Source organism: Meriones unguiculatus, chromosome 9 (assembly GCF_030254825.1).
Source record: "Meriones unguiculatus strain TT.TT164.6M chromosome 9, Bangor_MerUng_6.1, whole genome shotgun sequence".
NCBI lineage: Eukaryota > Metazoa > Chordata > Mammalia > Rodentia > Muridae > Meriones > Meriones unguiculatus.
This window is the reverse complement of record NC_083357.1, coordinates 63,145,926-63,168,281: the sequence shown is the minus strand read 5'-3', so window position 1 is coordinate 63,168,281 and position 22,356 is coordinate 63,145,926. Positions and strand designations below refer to the sequence as shown.

The window sequence follows — 22,356 nt, the reverse complement described above, 5'->3', positions numbered from 1 at the left end:
TAGGTCAGTGTGGAAGTGAAGCTGTCTGGATGGCTTAGTATAAGGGGCCGCAGAGGTACCAGGCTTTGAAGGGCCCCTGAGGCAGGCTGTGCCAAAGCCAGACACCTAGGCAGTCAACCTAGTTCTGAACCTGGGAGCTGGACTGGTGTCCTTTGGCTCCAGACAACCAAGGCTGGGCTCAGATCTCAGGCAGAGGATTTTAGGAGCACAGCAGCTGCAGTTAAACCTCCATCTTTCAACCTTCCTCTGAGCTCCCAGGAAAGGGGCAGGGGGCAGGGCTCAGCTTCTATTTGCAGGGATTGCCTGGGTCTCGCAGGGGGAGGAGCCTGTTGAGCACTGATTTCCTGCCTTTGCCCCAAAGCCTTGGTATGCCTGGCTAAACATCCAGTCCCATTCTGCCTGAGGAAACTCAGAGCTGAGGTTGCCTGACCACTGCAGCTGCTGCCCAGGGCTTTGTTCTACTTTCTGTGGGAACGCTTCAAGTCAAGTCATCACATCCCACCGCTGGAACCATGGTAGGAATGGAAGGGGTCCATGACACCGCCAGTAGATCCAGCCAGCTGCGTCCAGGCTGCACCTGTGAGCCTGGTGTGGGAGGGAAAAGTCAGGCTGAAGCTGGGGCCCTGGGAGGAGCCATGGGGACCCTCCATGTGGACTTGGGGAACTGCTGTGGTATTAGAAGAGGTAACAGCCTAACAGGAAGGCTTGGGCTAGACTCTTACCACCTTCATTGGGCTCTGTGCAAGCTTGGGGAAGAGCCTTTGCCTCTCTGAGACTTGATTTTGGCAGCTGAAAGAAAACTAATCTCCTCTATTTCGTGACATTATTGTAAGCTCTAATAAGAAGTGATGCACAGGAGATCCAGCTTTGTCTTGCTATACAGAGGTGTGCAACAAACACAATTCCAATTTTCAGGCTGGAGCCCTAAGGCTTCCCCTCCCCTGCTAGAGAAGCCAAACCCCCGCCTTTGCCCAAACAGCCCAGTTGAGCTTATCTTGCTGGGCCATCGGCAATGTGCCTGGAGCAAGGATTGACCTGAGTCCTGGTTTATCAGGATCCATCCTTGCCTTTGATCTCATCCATGCCCTTGGCCAAGGCATGGGCAGAATTTCCATCAGTCTGACCAGGAGAGGGATCCCAGGATAACAGCAGGACGCTCCATGTGGGCTGCCAGCATTGGAGCAGCCGGTACTGATTGATCTCCGCAGTGGCCCTGACCTACGGTGGCCAAAGGGAGCTGGGGCTCTGTGCTCTGGTCACGTCCTCTCCTCTTGGCAACGGCGGGGTGTGGGGTTGGTGATGCGACAGATCTCGCCTGTTGAGATCTAGCTTTCCTCCTGGAACAGGTCCATGGGCACAAAGGGGTCCGGTTTCAAAACTGGGCGAAGACCTATGGCTGCAGTCCAGAGATGTACTACCAGCCCACGTCAGTGGAGGAGGTCAGAGAGGTGAGCGTCCATCAACCCCTGGGCTGCCCAGCCTGCAGCCACAGCCCTGGCCCTGGAAGAGGCTGGGTATGGGGCTTCCTGGGCTAAGAGCCCAACCCAGTCCAAAACTGGTGGAGTAAATGGACCGCTCCCCTTCCTGCTGTCCCCAGCTCCAGGCCGGCTCCGCAGCAGCCTGTGTGGTCTTCTGTGTCCACCCCAAGCCTGCGCAGCAGTGTGCCAAGGGCATCCGTGTCTTCACTCACCTCTCAGACCTCTGCAATGAACTCCATACCTGCCCACACATATTCGAGCATGCTTGTGCAGGTGCAGGTGCATGCAGACCTATGCACATGCGCACGCATGTACACATCCATGAACATAGGCACACATATACACACATGCACACACACGTAAACTGGTGTGCACAGATACCTGTGCAAATAGACATTTACGCACAATGTATGCATTTAAGCCTGTGCACTTACTTGCTCACTTAGGCCTGTGCACAAACATATATGGACACAGGCTTGTGCACACACATAAGCGCACATGCAGAGACACACTTAAACATCACGTATGAGATGACTTTCTGAGAATTATCAGGGTTGCTGGGGAAGGGCACCGTGGAGTGTAGGGCTTGAGGACTCTACCCTAAAAGATGAGAAAGAAGCATCCAGAGTGAGAAACTGGAAAGCAAAGTGTCTTTGATGGTGCTGGGGCAGTTAGGGCATGATGGAGGAAGTCAGGCATGTGCTTCTGGCACAGCTACCTAGGAAGATGGGTTTTTTTCCCCCAATGATTTATTTTTATTTTATGTACGTTGGTGTTCTGCTTGTATGTGTGTGTGAGGGCATCAGCTCCCCTGGAACTAGAGTTACAGGCAGTTGTGAGCTGCCATGTGGGTGCTCGGAATCGAACCCATGTCCTTTGGAAGAGCAGCCGGTGCTCTTAACCACTGAGCCAACTCTCCAGTGCCAAGAAGACGGTTTCTGAGATGTGTTGGCAGCCCACATGACGGTGCGGTACTAACAGGATGAGGGGTAGTGTTTCCATGGAGGAGGACCAGCAGAATCCCAGCGAAAATTAAAAAATAAAAAATGTGTGTAATGGAGGAACTCCAGGATAGCGGTGTGCCGCACTGCTCAGCCTCAGCCTAAGATATACAGTGGGAGGAGTGGGTGGTGCAGCCAGCATGTGAGTCACTTTCCACCTGCCAATGGAAAGCTTTGTGATACGGTTTGTGAAATGCGGGTCCCAAGGCACCTGGATGAATATGTTTGAGTAAAAAAAACACAGAGGAAAGAAAAATGGATGCATCGATATAGCATCGTAGATCTGCGTGCTTTTTCCACCAACTATCTCCAGACGCAAGCCACCTGTGTCAGCCCCGGCATCGGTCACTGTCAGCCATGGTTTCTCTAAGAGCCTTTATTGCAGCACAGGGTCCTTGTAGCCAGGGTGAGGCATTTGGGTCTTATCCTTAGTCACTAGGATGCCTTTGGAAGGTTTTGTATTGTTGAGGCATGTGCTGGGATTTGTCTTTTTAAAGCTTTTAGCTGGGGTTGGAGTTATATCTCAGTTGGTAGAGTGCTTGCTGTAGAGAAATTTTAATTCAGACATGGCTGCTCTAGAAAAAGATCACGTCCAAAGACCTTCTAGGTCTGTGTGATCAGGCTGGAATACAGACACACCTTTAATCCCAGGAGACAGAAGCAAGCAGATATCTGAGTTCAAGGCCACCCTGGTATAGAGCAGGTTTCAGGTGAAGAAAAGCTTAGGTCCAGGTGTGGCAATGCATTCCTTTAATCCCAGCACTCGGGAGACAGAGATGCAGAACTCTGTTCAGGCAGTTCAGTTGAGATTGAGTTGAGAGGTAATCCATGGAAGTTGAGTTTGTAGCAGTTCAGATTGTGGAATTCAGATGCAGTTTTACAGGGACAGTTGTACAGAGAGAGAACAAGCTAGACACAGGTAAAGACAGAACAAGCCGGAGAATGAGGAGCCAGAAAATTAGAACATATTGCCAAATTTAGTGTGAGGCCGAGCAGAGCAATTCAGTCAGAGGCCGAAAGAGAAGCCAGATTGAATCAGTCAGCTAGGAGAGGAGTTTGAGCCAGAGTTTGAGCCAGAACAGCTGAGTCAAGCCAGCCAGCAAGAGTTCAGAAAGATCTAGAAAGGACAGTAGGTCTCAGCAGTAAGTCTCAGAGACTGAAAACATCCTAGGCCTAGATTAGCTTGTGTGGAAGCTAGAAGCTTCCAGGACTAGGCCTAGGTTAGCAGACAGAGGCAGTAAGCCTCCAAGATGGCAATTAAGTCAGGGAAATAAAAGTTACTTTTACAGCTTGCCTAACATGCATGACAGCCCTGGGCTCCGTCCTGAGCACTGCACATCCTGGTGTGTGGTGATATACACGCTAGTCTCAGCGCTGAGGAGGCAGGAAGACCAGCAGTTCAAGGCCAGCTTTGGCCACACAGAGAGTTTGAGGCTAGCCTAGGCTACGTGATTCTCAAGAGGGAGGAGCCTTCAAACTGGCCCATTTGGTGGCTCAGAGCTGTAATTCCAGCCTTAGGGAGGTAGAAAGATCACAAACTAGAGGACAGGCTTTGGCTAAGTAGCAAGACCTTGTCTTAAAACACCAGAACATTTTCAAAATGGAAAGAATGCCTGGACCTGCAGCAGGAGGAGGAACAAGAGCCACAGACTAGCAAGACTAGGGTTTTCTGTCCCAGCTTACCTTAAAGCCCATCTCTCTGGCTCTCCTTCCGGAGCAGGGCATGGTTCACTACTGCTAAAGGTACTTCCTCCCACCTTCTACCCATACTATGACCAGCAGCTCCAGCAGGCTATGGCAGGTGTTGTGGGCTTCTCTCTGAGATGAGCCTGAGCAGCATTGTCTTGGCAGGTGCTGGCCCTGGCTCGGCAGCAGAACAAGAGAGTGAAGGTGGTGGGTGGTGGCCACTCGCCTTCAGACATCGCCTGCACTGATGGCTTCATGATCCACATGGGCAAGATGAACCGGGTTCTCCAGGTACTGGGCTCCTTGCCTCCCCTCTTCAGTCTGTTTCCATGCTGAAGAGCTTCAGTCTCTGTTCCAGACTCCACGCATGGAATCTCCAGCCTTTGCCTCAGTACCCAGCCTCTCCCTGTTCTGGGTCCTCAGGGTGACACCCTGGCCCCTGGCTACTTGTCAAGTGTACCTGTGCCATGGCCACCCCATCTCCTGTGATAGCTTCCATTCCACCTCATTTAAAGAGCTCTGGAGAAACAGGCTCCCAAAGAGTAGACTTAAAGGGACAAATCCAGAAGACCCCGAAGTGACACTGAGCTAGGCTTACAAATAGAGAAATGAAGATCAGAGACAGGCAGTGACTTGCCTGCGGTCACACAGCAAACAACAGAAAAGCTAGACCCAGACTCAACTGCCACTAGCTCCCTGCTGGAATATTATCTATATAGTTCTTCCAACACCAACTTGCCTACCAGGCACTTGGGATCCCAGAAGGACTGTGGGGGCTGGCTCCCCTAACCAGAGTTCCACAGGCTGCTCTCCCCTCCCTGCAACGAGCTAGCGATGAGCTGGGTTTCTCTACTGTGCTGATATTGACTCAGGTCGACAGGCTGTGCTTCTTAGCAAACATCAGTCATGGCGGTAATTAACTCTGATTGCTAATTAGTGAGAACTGGGCTCCAGCAATTGATTTTCCGAGCCCGTTGCCCTGGGTCGCTCGCTGGATGAGCAAGTACTTTGTAGTTGGGCAGGTGTGGATTCTCGTCCCAGCTCTGCCACCGACTGCTCTGTTTGCATGACCTTGGATCTTGGTGTCGGCCATACCAGGAGGCCAGAACTCAGGTTGCAGTATCCTGACCTGATTGATGTGTATGTCCAGCGGGAGGTTGTGTTTAGACATTTCTCTTCCCTTCCCAGTTCTTAGCCATCCCCCGGGTCTTTGGGTGAGAGCAAGCAGAGACTTTATAGCAAGGCTGGGCCTCTCATTTCTTTCCCCTGTGAAAAGAGAAGTTGCGTGGAATATTCCAAAAGAGCTCTGCCTTTCCTAAGAGCGGCACTCAGTAGAGAGTGTTTGGGCAAAGCCCGGGTTCCATTTACAAAATACCAAACAAAGAGCTAACTATGCTTCTTAGCAAACAGCAAGCACCAAAGAGCTAAGGCATACTTCTGTAATCCCTCCACTTGGAAGGTGGGTGCAGGAGGATTGTATGTTTGAGGCCAGCCTGGCTCACATAGTAAGACTCTGTTTTAAAGACAAATTTTTCTCCCACCATCCCAGCATTCTTGGGCTCAGTACCCTTCGCCCCCCCCAACCTGTTAGATTGAAAAGTGGCTCAAGCTGACCACAGGCTGAGGTGGCCATAGTCATATCCTCTGGGGCAGGTGTCTGTCTGGGAAGCAAGGGTCCAAGTGTGTCCCAGCTCCTCCCAGCCTATGCTGGCTCTTCCAGGTGGACAAGGAGAAGAAGCAGGTGACGGTGGAAGCTGGTATCCTCCTGGTGGACCTGCACCCACAGCTGGACAAGCATGGCCTAGCCCTGTCTAAGTAAGGGTCCCTGCTCCAGCCCTACCTGGGCCAGGGCTGTCTCTTCCCTGCTTGCCCTGGGCCCAGGATCTGGCATTGAGAGAGTCACGCTTCTTGGGGTGTGCCTCTTCCTCAGAGCTCTGCCTTTCCTACTCAGGCTGCCTTACTGGTCAGGCTCCATGGTCTAGGGGGAAACAGATCCATGTTTGGCAGAGTTTTGAGCAATGGTCTCGGACCAGGATGACACAGTTAGGGATTGAGTCTTTCTGAAAGGACTCTATATACAATGGGTAATATACAATATACGATTACAGAGCCCAACACCCAAAGAGAGGCAAAAACAGCACTGGAGGGCGGAAGGGCAGGGCGATCCTTCCTGAGATGGCTTTCTTGTCCCTCCATTCAAGTGTAGTTGTCATTGCTCACCTTAGTGCTATGCGTTGCCACCGACACAGCAGTCAAATGCAGCTAACAAGGTGACTCTGTGACTGTGGATTTTACCCAAGAGAAAGCACTGCCAGGGGTTTGAACACTGGTAGAGAAGTTTCACTGCGTCTGGAATTAACCCTGTAGATATCTGTGGCTGATCTTCAAGTGTTGGTGTCAGCTTGCCTCAGCCCTTCCTAGCTCAGTCCCCACAACTCTGCATTATGGAAACCATTATCCCCACCTCTCCAAAGGTCAGGATGACTGACATTTATAAACGTTGCTCGGGCTCTAGAGAACTAAATACAGATAAAACCTAGACCCCCTGCCTTCAAGGAGCTCCAGCAAGGAACAGGTGGATGCAGAAACTGACCAGCACCGAATAGGAAATAGGTTCAATGTCAGTGACGTGGTAAGACTTCAGAGGACCTTAAGTTCAGCATTACTCATTCTGAGCCTAGAGCCCAGTCTAAGGAGCTTAGCTTTCTCCTAGGATCCCAAGGAAGCTGTGTAGGTTTCCAGATAGGACAAGTGACTGGTCTCTCTCCCCCTCCTTCCTTTCCAGCTCAGGGATGCTCACCTGCACAGACCTGATGGGTTATCTGTGTGTTGAGAATGAGGGCAGTACCGTGAGCCTTGGTGGGGTAGGAGCAGTGGAGTCTCAGCCAGATCATGTGGCTGTGCTTGGAGAAGATGCCTTTGGTAGACAGGGAAAAGGGGCCTATTAAGCTGCAGAGGCCTCAAAGACTAAACATATAGGCCTCCCTGCAAAGTGGCCCATGTCCCAACCAGCTAATCTGATGGTCCATGGAAATCATGCAAACAGGGGTCCCCGAGAGATGGACTGATTACAAGCTGGCCCTCAAAGGCGAAGGGGGAATTTTCAGGAAGAAAGAGAGTCATCTACACCAAGGAGCTTCCATTGTCCAAGCCTAACTGATCTGTGGTGTCCCTCTTGCTCCACCTGCCCAACCCAGCCTGGGAGCGGTGTCTGATGTGACGGTCGCCGGCGTCATTGGGTCTGGAACACACAACACAGGGATCAAGCATGGCATCCTGGCCACTCAGGTGAGTCTCCCGTGTCCATGGCAGGGTAGGTTACAGCTCCACATGGGCCTCAGAGACTTGACAGGTGCCCCCAGAAATACCACCCCGTTTCCCAAACCTTCTCAGTCCTGAAGGAGCCCCAGGTTTGTCAAAGCTGTAGCCGTCCCAAATGACACCCTCATCCCCAGCCCCGCATATCCTCACCTGCAGCACAAGGCAAGGGGTGGGCAGAGCAGGGGGCGGCAACTCCATTGGAACCAGGAACCAGGCGGGGGATGGAATTACCCCACGACAGCAGTGGAGGTAGAGCCTGGGGAAGGCACAGGGCAACCTGTGGCCAAGTCTGCTTGTCCTTCACCAAAATCACAGCTTAAACTTCACTTGATGAAAATCCAGTTTGGGGAAGTAGTTGAGAGTACTAGTTTGGACATTCAAGCCTGAATCTTAACCTTTGTCCACCACTCCCCGGGTATGTTCACACTGGTAGACCCTAGCTTCTGGGTTCTGGATTCATTTCGGTTAAATTCAGCTAAAATGAAGATAGCCCAACCCACAGGGAGAAGACAGAGGTAAGGCCATAAATGAATGAGCATGGGACCTTCATCAGGAGCAGCCTTTCTGAAACGTAACAGCTTCAGCTTTCCACACTGACAACCTGGAGTCCTTCGTGGCTTTTGCCATCTTAAAGCTGGGCTTACTGGCCAAGGGGCCCAGTGGTAATTGGGGGTAGAGACAGCCAGACAGGACCCACAGGATATGAGCCCAGCTCTTTCCACTCTCCAGGACTGATGTCAAGCTGGTCATATCAGTTGCTATACACTAGTCATTAGGGTATAAAATTAATTTAAAGTGGTCACCCATAAGAACACACATAGGATTACTCTTCCTTGGAAGTCCCACTGAGCAGGCCTGGAATTGCAGGGGAGGGCTTGTTCTATGTTACAGTCATACCAATGGCAACTATATTTATGGGTCTTTTTTTTTTTTGGCACTATAACAAAATATCTGAAGAAAATCAGCTTCAAGAAGGAAAATTCTATTTTTGCTCATGGTTTTGGTGGAAGGGTGTGGCCCAGGAAAGTTACTTACCCACAGCAGCCAGGACCCAGAGTCAGCAAAACAAGAAGAAACTAGGGACAGGAAAGCTCCTTCCAGGGCATGCCCCCAATACTGTATTTCTTCCAGTTGGACCCCAAAACTTGATTTTTCACAAATTCCATCAAATTAGAGCCCACCCCTAAATTGCTCTGAGGTTAGATCTGTCATGAGCTAATGGCTTTCCCCAAACCTCTCAGCAACAAAGATTTTTATGTATGTACCCTTTAGGGACAGTTCAGATTCAAGCAAAACTGCAGAGGCAAGGCGAAGGGGGTGGATAGCTTTCAAATCAGGAGGAGGATAATCACAGACCTCACGCTTGATCCTTCTGCCAACATCACGTGAACAGTTAATGAAGAGGCCACCCTTCACAGGCCTCTTCGATGCTTACGAAGCATCTCACAGGCATACTGTCTCTCCAGGCTCTGAATCTTCAACAGAGCCCAGGCTTCTGTAACAAGCACCGAGACGCCCCCTCTTGCCACATCTGGTCACCATGTCCCATTTCTGTCAGTTCCTCCTCTCTGCTCTCTGGTCACTGTTAATCAGGATTAGTTCGGCTGTAGCTGTCCTCTCTCCCAGAGCAACCAACCACCAACCACATGTGCCAGAAGCAATTTCCATCCAAATTAGCAGGTAGCAGAGTACAGAGAAGGACCTCAATAGCCATGAGAGAGAGAGAGAGAGAGAGAGAGACCATCTAGAAATGGTGACTGCAGGGGCCGCTATTAGTTTGCAACCAAATACCTCACTACTAAAAAAAAAAAAAAAACAAAACCTAAGTTTCTGGTCAGGTGAGGGTAGACAGAAGGATTATTTCCTTGAATTGGGGGTGTCCCCTATTAAAGAAGAAGATTCCACATAGCTGGGGAAGGCTGTTGGGACCACATGCCCCTGTCCCATCTCAGGGTATATATGTGCTCTCTTCGCCTTGTCAAGCATCTTCCCTGAGGATCTGTGCCCTGAGAGAACCCCCGGCCAGAGGAAGCTAGCTGCTTCTTGACTGTGAAGACACAGAACGAGGAAGGAGAAGCCAAGCCTGCAGGGTCCCATGTGATGCTGCATGATGGCGGACTCTGCTCTACTGAGAGCTGAGGCCAAACATGGCTTCCTCTTCTCTCCTGATTCCCAGAATCCCCTCTCAGGAAGTAACAGTAGACCTGGCTAGGAAGTTGTGTGGCTGACCGTGGTGGCCCCTGGGCATAGGTGCTCTCTGGCCTCTGTTGGAAGGACAGGCCAGGAAGTGGGGCGGTGACTAGCAGGTTCTTGAGTGTGACACCTTCTCCGGCCACCAGGTGGTAGCCCTGACCCTGATGACGGCTGATGGGGCAGTTCTGGAGTGCTCCGAGTCAAGCAATGCAGATGTGTTCCAGGCTGCTCGGGTGCATCTGGGCTGTCTGGGCGTCATCCTCACCGTCACCCTGCAGTGCGTGCCACAGTTCCACCTGCAGGAGACATCCTTCCCTTCAACCCTCAAAGAGGTACTTGGCTTTTGCTCTCCATCGCCCAGCCTCAGAAAACAAACAGAGGTCCTGACAAAGGGTCCCAGCCCTCAGACAGTTCCCATGGACTTCTGGTACCCTGAAGAGAGAGGGATCTTATTTCACCAGACTTTTCTTGACCCAAAAGAGACTGTGGTCAGAACCCTGGTGGGCTGTAACTGACACGTGGATGTGGAAACTGTTTGGGCAGAAAGCTGCCTCAGGAAAAGTGGGGACAGGCTGTTCTGAAGGGCATTGACTCCTGCCTGTCCTGCAGAGGACATTCCAGGGCTCCCTTACCATGGAAGACACACAGGCTTAGATCTGGGTCTAATCTCTAAACAGGATCACATCCTAAGGAACAGTGACAGAGATTTTCAACCCCCTGGGCAGTTGATCAAGAGAGGTTCCATCACCCAAAAATAGTGGGGCTTTTGCAAAAGAAAGGGGACTTTGAAAACAGGGCATTTGGCTGATGAAAGAGCACAGAGAGGCCACAAAGGAGACAGAGAGGTTAGCCAGACAGGAATGAAGATGGTGAGGAGAAGGTGCTGTCCTAAAAGCAGTAGGTAATGGGCATCCACGGGATGCTGCCGGGAGGCAGAGATCAATAAATTGCCGGGTCAGATCAATCCCAGGAGAACATTGCTGAAATCCATGAGGACAGCCGCAAAATAAGTCTTAGAGGTTAAGAGAGAAGGGCTATCACAGTCCAGGAAGGAGTGGGCAGCTAAGACCATGTTCCATCAGAAGGAGGTCATGCTCTTGCACTCTTCATTGTTGGATGGTTTGTCTTACCTCTCGGTTCAGCTAGAATGTATGGATGTATAAGCTGGAGCTTTTGGCCAACAAATAAAGGGCTAGATTCTCCCTGCCAGACAATGGGCTTTAGCCTCCACCTTTTCATCAGACAGATCTGGGTGAATGGACCGTCTCCTGACAGCTGCTTGTCCTGCCTCCTTTGACCTAGTTCAGTAGCGCTGAAATCAGTTGCAGACAAGTCTTGGGTCCCTTAGGGCTTCCTCTTAGGCTGCCTCGCCCACTCCAACATACACATAGGCCCACTCATGTGCACATGCACACGGATAGACATGTACATGTGAATGTCCACCCCTGCATGCATAATGTACACTCACACATGTGCTATGTGTATACGTGTGCAATCATACAGAAGCACAAACGTGCATACTCATGTTCTCATGAACAAATACACACAAATCAAGCCATGATACACCTTATAAGAATAGCTTGTGAGCCTGGTGGGAGGAGGGTTGTCTTCATGATGGTGGGATCAGGCATGGTTCCATTCAGCAACTACTCAGGGCACTGTTGCCTGTGAATCACTGTAGTGGCCCCAGGAAGGAAGATGGGTGGACAAGTGAGACTCTCAAGATCTGGAGCCTAGAAAATGGCCCCATTACATTGCTGCTGGGTTCCTAGAGTTCAATCCAGGCACCACCTAGTCCAAGACCACGACTCTTCCTCAAACCACTGCTTGTCAACTCCAAGACATCTATACTCTGGTTCTAAATTTTTCCTGCACCTGCCTGGTGGATTCCATGGAGACATGATTTGTGCTGTGATATCATCTCCAAGGAGGCCATAATGAGTGCTATAAGACTCCACTGTGGCTCAGAGATAAGAAGTGATGAAGATGATGGTGATGAACACGAGGCTGATAGTGATGGTAATGATGAAGAAAAAGATGATGATGAAGCTGGTGATGGTGATGACTAGGATGATGGTGATGAAGATGGTGGTGGTGGACTTGATGATGGCGGTGGTGATGATGATGATGAAGGCGATGATGAGAAAGATGGGATGATGACAGTGATGGCAATTAGCATAAAAGCAGTAGTACTAGATACAAGACTTGGAGCCTATGTAGTGGCTCCTTGTGCCTGCTACATTTTAAGTACTTTCTGGTCATAGTTTCTTATTTGGTCTTCATAACAATCCCACTTGCTGCTGACATTGGCTCCAGTTTAGACACACCACTAATAATAATTCCTTAATCCTCGATAAAATGTCACTCGTCTCTTCTAAGCTACTTGGGAAAGTTAATACATATGTGAATGATTTTAATACCCGTCATATTTTAAGACCTATACCATACTATTGGTAATATTAAGACAACTTAAGTATTTTCTCCTATTGGAAATAAGCCAAGACATAACTAAGTTTTGACTTTCAGACTTTTCCTGACTTCTTCCTGGGACTAACAGCCCCTCCCAGGACTAGTTCCTTTTGCACGACTGTCACCAGTCCATGACAGAAGCATCTTAAAAGAGAAAGGGTTTCTTTGAGCTCACAGTGTCAGGGCATTCTGCCAGTCATGGCAGGGAGAGCCCAGGAGACAGAGCAGAAAGCAGAGGAGGAGTACAGAGAGGGACCAGGGCAAGTTACCCACCTCCTCCAACTATGCCGTACCTTTGACCCATTGCCACTTCCCACAATGCCCTCCCATTTTGAGTCCACCAAGAGATTGGTTCATTGATCCAGCCCTCATGATCTAATCATCTCTGGTAACCACCCCCACACACAGCCCCACCCAGGTGGGCTTCACTGCTCTAGGTGTTTCTCAATCAAGTGGACAGACAAGATCATCTGTCCTACTTTCCTTTCGTCTCGTGCCAGGTCCTCGACAACCTGGACAGCCACCTGAAGAAGTCAGAGTACTTCCGCTTCCTCTGGTTTCCTCACAGTGAGAACGTCAGCATCATCTACCAAGACCACACCAACAAGGTAGCCGCAGTGTGGGCCCAACCTTGCCCAGTATGCTAGGGCAGGGGGCTGCCAGTCACCAGCGCACACACACTCTCCATCCTCACCACACCCATCGCCTGCACACCCTCCTCATTAAGGGTGGCTGACATTTGTGGTCCTGATGGCCAGGGAAATGGGCTTGTCCACAAAATTGCAGTTATGAAGTAGCAACATTTTGTGGTTGGAGTCACCACCTGAGGAATTGTATCAAGGGGTCAGCAGCATTCGAAAGGTTGAGAGCCACTGCTGTAGGATAACAGTGTAGGGTTGTGGCTGATAGACTCCTAGACCAGGAGGAGGGACATCTTTGTCTTATGAAAAATAAATGCAGGCTGGAGAGATAGCTCATGTGGAAAAGGCATTTACTGCCAAGCTTGCTCACCTTAGTTCAATTCCTGGGACCCACATGGTGTAAATTAGCTCTGCTTTGGAGAAATAAGGCTTCCCAGTTGTCCTGGTATGTGAGTCATCTCACTTTCCTCCCTCCCCCTCTAACATGAGGTCACTCCTGGGATGAGTCTTATAATCGGACATTATAATAAAGAAGTCTGTAGAGATGCTCAGAGGTTAAGAGCACTGGCTGGCCTTCCAAAGGTCCCGAGTTTAATTCTCAACAACCACATGGTGGCTCACAACCATCTGCAATGAGATCTGGTGCCCTCTTCTGGCCTTCAGGCGTACATGCAGGCAGAATACTGTTATAAATAATAAATCTTAAAAAAAAAAGAAATCAGAAGGCAGATGAGCCCCTGATGCCTAACTCATAATAATTATCTCTGCCAGGCCCCCTCCTCTGCATCCAACTGGTTTTGGGACTATGCCATTGGGTTCTACCTGCTGGAGTTCTTGCTCTGGATCAGGTAGGAATGCCATGAGACCTTTGTTTCATCTTCTGTTCCCTGTGGAGGGTGCTATTCATTAGATGAGCCCGCCTTTACTCCAGCAAGCTGGGTCTGTCTCCTGGGTCTAGCCCTGGCTGCACAGTGGAATCACCCCAGGGTTCATTCTGAGGGCAAGGAAGGTCATTAGAAGGACTGGAAGGAATATGTTTAGTAAGGCACCCCAGGGGCTGTGAGCCAGTGGATGGGAGAGGCAAGGGGAATTGAATGTATGTGTCTAGGGAGAGAGGGTAGATTCATGTGTGCAATGGCTGAACTGAGTCAGAGGAGAGGTAGGAAAAGCAGTGGATGGGTGTTGCTGGAGATGTGGATGGATTCTAAATGTTAGTTGGTTGTTTTTTGTTGTTGTTTTTGTTGAGGTTTTGTTTTGTTTTTTGAGACAGGGTTTCTCTGTAGCCTTGGCTATCCTGGACTCACTTTGTAGACCAGGCTGGCCTCGAACTCACAGAGGTCCACCTGCCCCTGCCTCCCTGAGTGCTGGGATTACAGGCATGCGCCACCCCGCCCACCTTGTTAGTCAGTTTTTTGTTGCTGTGACAAAACCCATGAGGAAGTCATTTTAAAGGAAGAAAGGGTTATTTTGGCTCCTGAGTTCAGAGGTTCTGGGCTTTGGAGGGTACACTACACCCAAACCACTGACTATCTCTGAGAAGTGGAAGTGTCAGGCCAATAAGGAATATCAGGAGAGCCCAGACACAGATGGAAAAGTCTCAGGACAACTGAGGCTGGTCTTGTTGGTCACTGTCAGAGACTGTAGATGTATTCAGTGGTACATTGTTAGAAGCAGGAAGGAATGTTGTCTTTGACACGGAGTCACTTGAAGCACATGGACGTCCAGGTACTTTGTCCTGGGTCGGCTTCCCAATGGAAGGAGATGAGGAAACAGGACTCCTCCCTTCTGGAATTTTATTTGTTACCACTATGATCTCCTCCTATAAGCTTTGCTTTTTGGGTCAGCTGGAGAGTTTGTTCTCTGGCAAGCTTGGTAACGTCTCCATGCCTCAGTTTCCCTGTCTGAAGAGAGAAGGCAGTGATAGCGTCCCATCTCAGGACAGGCTGAGACAGCTTAAGCCTTCACCGAACCACTGGAAGGAGGACAGCATGTAAGGCAGGCCATCACCCCTTGCCTTTCACACATGTCTCACTCTGCAGGCTTTTAACACTCCAAGTCTCCTATCCAGAGGGAAGGGGCTGCAGGCCCAGGGTGGGCCTGGCAGAAATGCCGCTTGGTGCTGGTTAAGTCAGGTCCAGCCTGCTCACTAGACCAACCTCAGCTACAGGCATTTCTCATCCCCTCCCCCCCGTTTCACGATGACACCACACCCTCAGCCCCATGGCAGCCAAGTCCGTCCACAACCCTGCAACCCTCCGCCCTCCACCCAGCAGCCAAGCTTATCACTCCAAGAGATAAAAACCGGTGTTACTTCTAACCAGGGGCAAAGGAGACTTTCTTTAAGATGTGATCACATGTCACGCAGCCCACTGTTAATTGAACCACCCGCTGGCTCCTGTGTATTCTCTCCTGCCTGAACCAGGAAAGCCAGCCATCTGTTGGAGCCTTATTGCTGTGGGCCTTCAGTGGGACATGTTAAGAGCCAGCTCAGCTGTGGAAGACCCTGAGTTGTTCTTTGCCTTGGTGACTGACATGGCCTGGACCCCCAGACCTTCAGGAGATGAATTCACAGTAAATGGGGGGGGCCTCCCTGTCATGGTCCCCACCAAAAGCTTTGGGACTTCAGCCCCCAGGTCTGACTCCAGCCAGTCCTCTGGGGCTACCCTTGCTAGTGCTGTCTGCTCCTGCAGCCAAGGTTCCTGCAGGCCACGACTTTGTATCCCTCACCCACTGGGATGACTTCCCAGCCTTTCCAGGTCCTGAGCCTTTGGTGAAGTGTCACGGTGGGAAGGCTCTGGGGCCTCAGACAGATCCAGATGGTGATGAATGCCCCGGAGGCCCAGTGGACAGATAGGGATGTTAGCACCAGTGGACAGATAGGGATGTTAGCACGTGACCTGAGCCCCTCCCAGGCAGGGGCCGCGAGTGCCAGGTCCCATTTTGTACCACCCTGGGCAATGCTGTACCACGCTGGGCCCATGCCTATGGTGTTCTTGGCTTTGCCGCATAGGTTCAATGAACACTTAGGGTTTTCATAAAGAAAAAGAAAAGGGGAGACTGTGCCCTACTTGAGTGTATACACGTGTGTATGAGCGTGTCTTTGCATTTTTTTGTGTGGGTGTCTTTGCACTTGCATGTGTGTCTCTGTGTGTGTGCACATGTGTACATGTATGTCTGTGTATGTTTCTCTGTATGTGTGTTTGTGTGGTGTATATTCATGTGTGTGTGTGTGTGTGTGTTTTGGAAATGATAGTATGGTGAGCTTTCTAGAGCCAAATGCTAGAAGGCAGGTGTGTCTTCACCCAAAGAGCACTGAGCTCTTCTTATAGTTGCCCAGGGAACGTCCAGCATTGTTTCTAGGGGCAAAAGTCTAACCCAGGACCCTCTCCTGGGACACTGGCCACTTTTAGCTGCTTACTCTTGGCAGAGCTGGACCAAGGCTCCCAGGGGGTAGAAGGGGAGTGAACGGCACATTCCTTAGGGAGCTGAGCCTGGTAGGTACCTGCTGAAGTTAAAACTCCACTCAGCCCTGTCTTAGCGGGCCAGGAGCCCAGCTAGGCTCTGAGACATGGACATTTGTTCTCCTGTGGCTTAAAGCGACAAGACACTGCACACAGTCCTTAGGGGTGTTGGTAAGTGAAAGGAGAGGAAGTGGGCGCTACCGCTACCCAGACCAACACCATACGGGCCCAGGCCGGGTACAACAAGGCCGCTAGTGGACGAGGAGTGAGGGTCTGGTTTGAAAAGGACTCACTCCGTGCCTGCACACGGCTAACACGCAGTAAATACCGGTCCCGGCCCCTCCGCCCTGTCCCCGCAGCACCTTCCTGCCATGCCTGGTGGGCTGGATCAACCGCTTCTTCTTCTGGCTGCTCTTCCGCCGCAAGAAGGAGAGCTGCAACCTCAGCCACAAGATCTTCACCTACGAGTGTCGCTTCAAGCAGCACGTCCAAGACTGGGCCATCCCCAGGTACAGCCATTCCCGGATAGGGCCATCCCCAAGGAAGACATTCCCCAGACAGTTCACCCCACCTCGGGCCTACCATGAAGAAATGAGCCCCCCCTCGAGAGCTGGGAGTCCCTGTTGTCATGAGCATCCCGGGCTCAGGTCCCACGGGGCCCGGAGCCCTGTGTAGAGCCGTGGAGGAGGACTGGGGTGGCCCCTTCTTAATCGGAAGCCTCTCCTGGGCTGATGGCAGGGAGAAGACCAAGGAGGCCCTGCTGGAGCTAAAGGCCATGCTGGAAGCCCACCCCAAGGTGGTGGCCCACTACCCCGTGGAGGTGCGCTTCACCCGAGGTGACGAGATCCTGCTGAGCCCCTGCTTCCGGAGGGACAGCTGCTACATGAACATCATCATGTACAGGTGATAGCTCGCCAGAGGGTGTGTCCTGGGGGAGGGGAACCGCCCCTCGTGTGTAAAGGGGTTCCTCTCCTTCTCCAATCTCCGAGTGCGTTTTCTGAGGCCGCCTTCTCTACCGGTCAGCTGGAGACGGTGCCTCACTCTGCTGCGTCTTATAATGTCCTCTCCCTGGAGACTCTTGTGACACATGCCACATAGAGGCTGTGCACGTGGCTAGGGTGGGGCTCACGCGTCGCCTGTACGCATGTCTCCTCACCTTCAGCGGTGAGAGCTGACACGGGATGCATTTGAAGGTGTTTGCCTGAAATCGCAGCACCAAAGTCAGTTTGGGGGCTGAGCCACTTTGGGGCTGAGGAGCTGGGCTTCACAGCCTTGCTTCCCAGACTCAAACGACGTCATCTGGGGATTCCAAGGCACTGGCCAAAGTACTGTGTGTGATAGGTGTGAGTATTGTGTGTGACTAGCATGTGTGGGCGCTGGGCAACCATCGTGTGTATTGTGCATGAATATCATGTGTGAATATAGCTAACTATTGTGTGTGTGTGTGTATGATCTGTGAGGATTTTTGTTATATGTATTGTGTGAATACCGCATGTATGAACAGAATGTGGTACGTATTGTCACTGCAAGTGGCAATACAGGGGGGACCGGTTCTGACAGACACACTGTTAGCAATTTCGTCACAGTGAACATCACCCTGTGCGAACTTCTATGGCACTCTCTCCTGCACACTCCTAGGCTGCACACCCCTGCTACTTCTAGGCTGCATGCCTTTACAGTACCTGGTATCTGTTGTATACTGTTGTATGCTATTGTAGCTCAGCTGTGTAAATCAATGATCCGGGCAAGAGGACTTTTCAGCCCCATTCCCTTAGGGGTCTGTCTTTGGTCAAGATCAAACTCACAGTAATGTCCAGGTACCCACCGGTGACTATAAGAAGGGACAAAGTCTCGGGGAATGCTTGGGGATGTGTAATGAGCAGAAGCCCTTGGGTGCCTGAGCGGCTGTGCTGTCCTTCAGGGAGAGCCAGCCTGATCTCCAGTCACCCACCAGATTAGGGACAGGTCAGAGGCAATGGTGGTGCATCATGGGACAGGGCCAGATAACCACTTTCTTCCCGTCCACTCTAGGCCCTATGGCAAGGATGTGCCTCGGCTGGACTACTGGCTGGCCTATGAGACCATCATGAAGAAGTTTGGAGGCCGGCCCCACTGGGCAAAGGTAAACCGCTCAGAGGCTGTGGGTGCAGCGGCTATGTGCTCTACATCCACCCGAGGGCGCCCTCCTCCCGGTCATTCTGAGGCACTCTGCCCAGCCTCTTAACCAGCTAGTTAAAGGGCACTTGAATATAGTTCTCCTGCCCTCTGGCTCTGGAAGCCCAGACATTGCTGGGCCCTTAGGGTCTTCATAGACACTTCCTTCACTTTATCAGACTTTCCTGTGGAGCTTGTGAACAAGATAAGGTAGGCATCAGGGTGCCCATTTAACAACTAGAAAAGCGAAGGCCTTTGTATTTGGTGGGACCAGAGCCCAGCCATCCATGGTATCATGGGATGGCAGATACCAGTGATGCATTCTAAGCCCTTCCAGATTTGCTTTCCAAGCCCCTTCCTTTCTGCTTGGGGTGGGGGAGGGACTGTACTGTGAGTAAGCAGGGGGCCGGGGACACCCAGTGTCATTGATGGAGGCTCAGGGCCTCTGGGTAGCTGGTCTGCAGCCTCGCTGAACCTGTCAGCTCTGTGAGGGCAAAGCCTGCTGCTTCCGGTTGCTCCCACAGGCCCACAACTGCACCAGGAAGGACTTTGAAAAGATGTACCCCGCCTTTCGCAAGTTCTGTGACATCCGTGAGAAGCTGGACCCCACTGGGATGTTCTTGAATTCGTACCTGGAGAAGGTGTTCTACTAAAGCAGGGGTGGAAACAAGCTGCCCCGACTCCCACACTTCTGCTGCCTTTGAGAGGTTGGTCAGAGCCATGTCCCATAGGCACAATGGGCCGGCCTCCCCTCCTGACCACAGAGAGGGGCTCTCTGTGCCTTCTCTAACATCTTCCTAACACCCCAGGCAAGATGTGGCTGCTCACCCAAATTCCTGTTTGCATTTCCACGAGTCACGCGTACATTAAAATCATCCTAGAAGAAGGGAACTCCTGGACATGTCATATCTCTCCAGAGTAGGGATTTGGTCATTTCTAGGTTCTGCCTGTCCATCAGGTATAGAGAGATTGCTGGGGCCTACAGTTCTCCATCCCTCTTCAGAAGGGATCTCTTGGCAAGAGTCTCTGCATGAGCGTGCTCTGCTTTCTCTTATCCTTAAAGGTCCTTTAGATGCCTAGACACTGTTTGTCGGGGGAGCAGTCTTCCAGGTGGGTTCACGTGGCCTCCTGACTGCCATGGCCTGACCCTCACAGCATCTCTTTCAGGAGGTGTTTAGAGTGGAACTTGCCTCCTCTTTCTAATAAAGACCAGTGGTTGGTCCCTGTCTTTCTCTCCCTTCACCTCAGAGACAGTTCTTTGGAGTGGGGTTCCTGCCTCGTCCCTGCCCTTCCCCGGGTATCGTTCTCGTTGTCCTCTTCACAGATGTTATTTCAGTTTGCTTTGTGGCCTTTCTGGAGTGTCCCTTGGAGAACCAAGATGCTCCATGTGCTTTGTAAGAATTAAAAGACCCAGAAGATATTTTTCTGCACTTGAGAAAGTCATCTTTTAATTCTGTATCTCATAAAAAGGTTGAAAGGCGAAATGCACTTACCAACCAAACTGCCAGATCAACAGAGGGTCTTGGATACACAAAGGCCAAGGAGCACATAAAAGTGCATTCAACATCATTGCATCTTAGGGAAGTGCAAATGAAGCCACACTGACATGCCCTTATTAGCAGACATTTAAAGGTAGAAGCTTACTTAAAATGTTTTTGAATTAGCTTCATAACTTGACTGCCTGTTTCTCGTGTGTGGACTTGGTGGCAATGTCACGTCGACAAATTGAAAAGTTCAACATGCTCATTGGGGGAAGCTTTGGGGCCATTACAGTCCACTTTAGGGACATAAGAGTCCACACTAACCTTAGCCTAGCAGTAAGTCCCTTGCTATAGATGTATCCATCGGTAGTTTTCCCCTGGCGGGCTTGGAAATGGATTGGTGCAGCTGACGAGAGTAAATGTGGGGCCGGGGAGATGGCTCCGAGTTTAAGAGCATGCACGGCTCTTGTTGAGGACCCTGGTTTGATTCCTAGCCCATGATCAGGAGGCCACCTAGAGCTCTCCAGCTCCCTCTTCTGGACTCTGTGAGCGCCTGCATTTCTGTGCACAAACCCACACACAGACACGCATGCACACACACAAGTAAAAATAAATCTTGGGGATGGGGCAGAAATAATAGCCAACGAAACCCGGGGGCATTGGGAATCTCCAGGTCTAAACCAGCCTACTCTTATCCTTCCACATAAGAGGAAGCTAAGGCTGAGGCAAGTGGAGAAACTCGTCAGCATCTCAGAGCAAGCTGCAAAAGGCAGCGCCTTTAAACTCTTCAACCAAAGGGAAGGGCAAAGAAACGGACTGCAGAGGCAAATACTTGTTTAACGGCAACCACAGGGCCGTCTGATAGCAAGACGTCATGTATCACTCAACCAGTGAAGAACACGGCCACCCAACCCCGCTGGGGCTAGCGGGCATGACCAACATGTCTACTGACCAGCCTTGGCTTCACTGTAATGGCAGCTTGCCATCACTGGGCTTGCAAGATTGCCTGTCCCATTATTCATCTGATTCTATGGCACATCTGGAAAACCCCATGAAAGGACGAGAAGAGGTTGAACCCTATTCTGGGAAAAATCCACACATGGAATCTCCCACCCCACTTTAACTCATAAACAACCCCCCTTCTCTTAAGCTTCCTCAGAAAGGGTGCCATCCAAACCCCAGTGGCTCCACTCTCTAGGGAAGCCTTCACTTCCTCACACGGCCTTCTGTCCTTCTCTTTGGTGTGTGTCTCTCTCCATGCCCACACCTAAATAATCATGGATTGTCTTTTCCTAGTCCTAAACTTTATTTACTCAACTCCAACTTTGCTTCATCCTGACTCATTCTAAAAAATGATAGGTTTGCAGCCAAAGGTTGACACCCAGGCAGGAGACTGGGGAGAGCATCCTCACTGCTGGAGATGGGAGTGTGCTTTACAGTGTATACAGGCAGGATACAGACAGTGAAGGACTCGGTCCAATGACTTAGATCTGAAATCCCAGTAGTTGGCTTAATTCTCCAATTCCCAGATTGCTCAGCCAACCCAATGGTCTGGAAATTTCCGTTCTGATTGCCAGAACACCTGTGAGCCCTGAGGGACTTTGGCCTCTGATGAATGCAATTTATTCTTTCCCGGTGTCTTCTGGTGACTGATTGCTGTCTGTCCTACAGATTCTCATAGCACCATCCATTTGATGCTGAGTGCTGGGTGCTATGTGCTGAGCCTCTACACTGGGCTCCTGAGGGCATCGCTGATCCCCCTTTTCTTCCTCCTTCTGTTTTCCTCCTGTTACTTCTGTTCCAAGTTCCCATTGGCTGGGTTCTGTCTTGGAGCCTCTTCCCCATCAGCAGAACCTGAAGCATCATGGGCCAGCTCCTCTGCCCACTGGTGGCAAACACTAGACCCCTCTCTGGCTGTGGGAACTCCTGGGTACTGAGGTGTGCACCTGCCTGCCAAGCCCAGACTCTGATAAGTGGGCAGTAATCATTAGAGCATCCAAGAATTTAAAATGGAGTTGAACGATGAGGACCAGGGCTCTCCTGACCAGCGTATGCTTGTGCCTTGGATGGGGACGGGAAGGGGGAGGGAGCTAGTTAAATCATAGCACACCATCAGCTCTCCAAGCTGGATTTGGGGCAAGAGGTGACCAACCACACTTCTCCTCTCCACATGCCCAGTTGTCCCCACACCCCTCAGGTAGGCAGATGAGAAAAGGAGGGGCCCAGGTGAGTACCGAGGCTCCCATGGGAGGAGCCACCAGCTCATCACTCTGAGGTTCTTGCCAAACCTAAATGCATGGGACACTTAAGGCTGAAGACAAGTGGCCCTTGTGCCCTGGGGACTCTGGCTCAGAACGGGACAAACTTAGACAAGTTGACCAGGCCACCTGCGTGGCCGTCCGAATTTGTGATGTTCCCACAGGCTCACATGTCTGAGCACTTGATCTCCATCTGGTGGAGATGTGCGGGGG

General features: G+C 51.1%; 1 protein-coding gene across 1 annotated transcript; it reads left to right on the top strand.

Annotated features, from left to right (window-relative positions):
• The first annotated feature begins 350 nt into the window (after nucleotides 1-350).
• LOC110559217 (L-gulonolactone oxidase) lies at nucleotides 351-19,834 on the top strand. Its single transcript, XM_021654537.2, has 12 exons — nucleotides 351-515; nucleotides 1,347-1,448; nucleotides 4,331-4,456; nucleotides 5,886-5,980; nucleotides 7,363-7,453; nucleotides 9,826-10,011; nucleotides 12,649-12,756; nucleotides 13,561-13,637; nucleotides 16,610-16,759; nucleotides 16,989-17,153; nucleotides 18,282-18,372; nucleotides 18,929-19,834. Exons 1-12 carry the CDS (start codon nucleotides 513-515, stop codon nucleotides 19,055-19,057), a joined length of 1,323 nt encoding a protein of 440 aa, XP_021510212.1. The 5' UTR covers nucleotides 351-512; the 3' UTR covers nucleotides 19,058-19,834.
• Nucleotides 19,835-22,356: the final 2,522 nt, after the last annotated feature.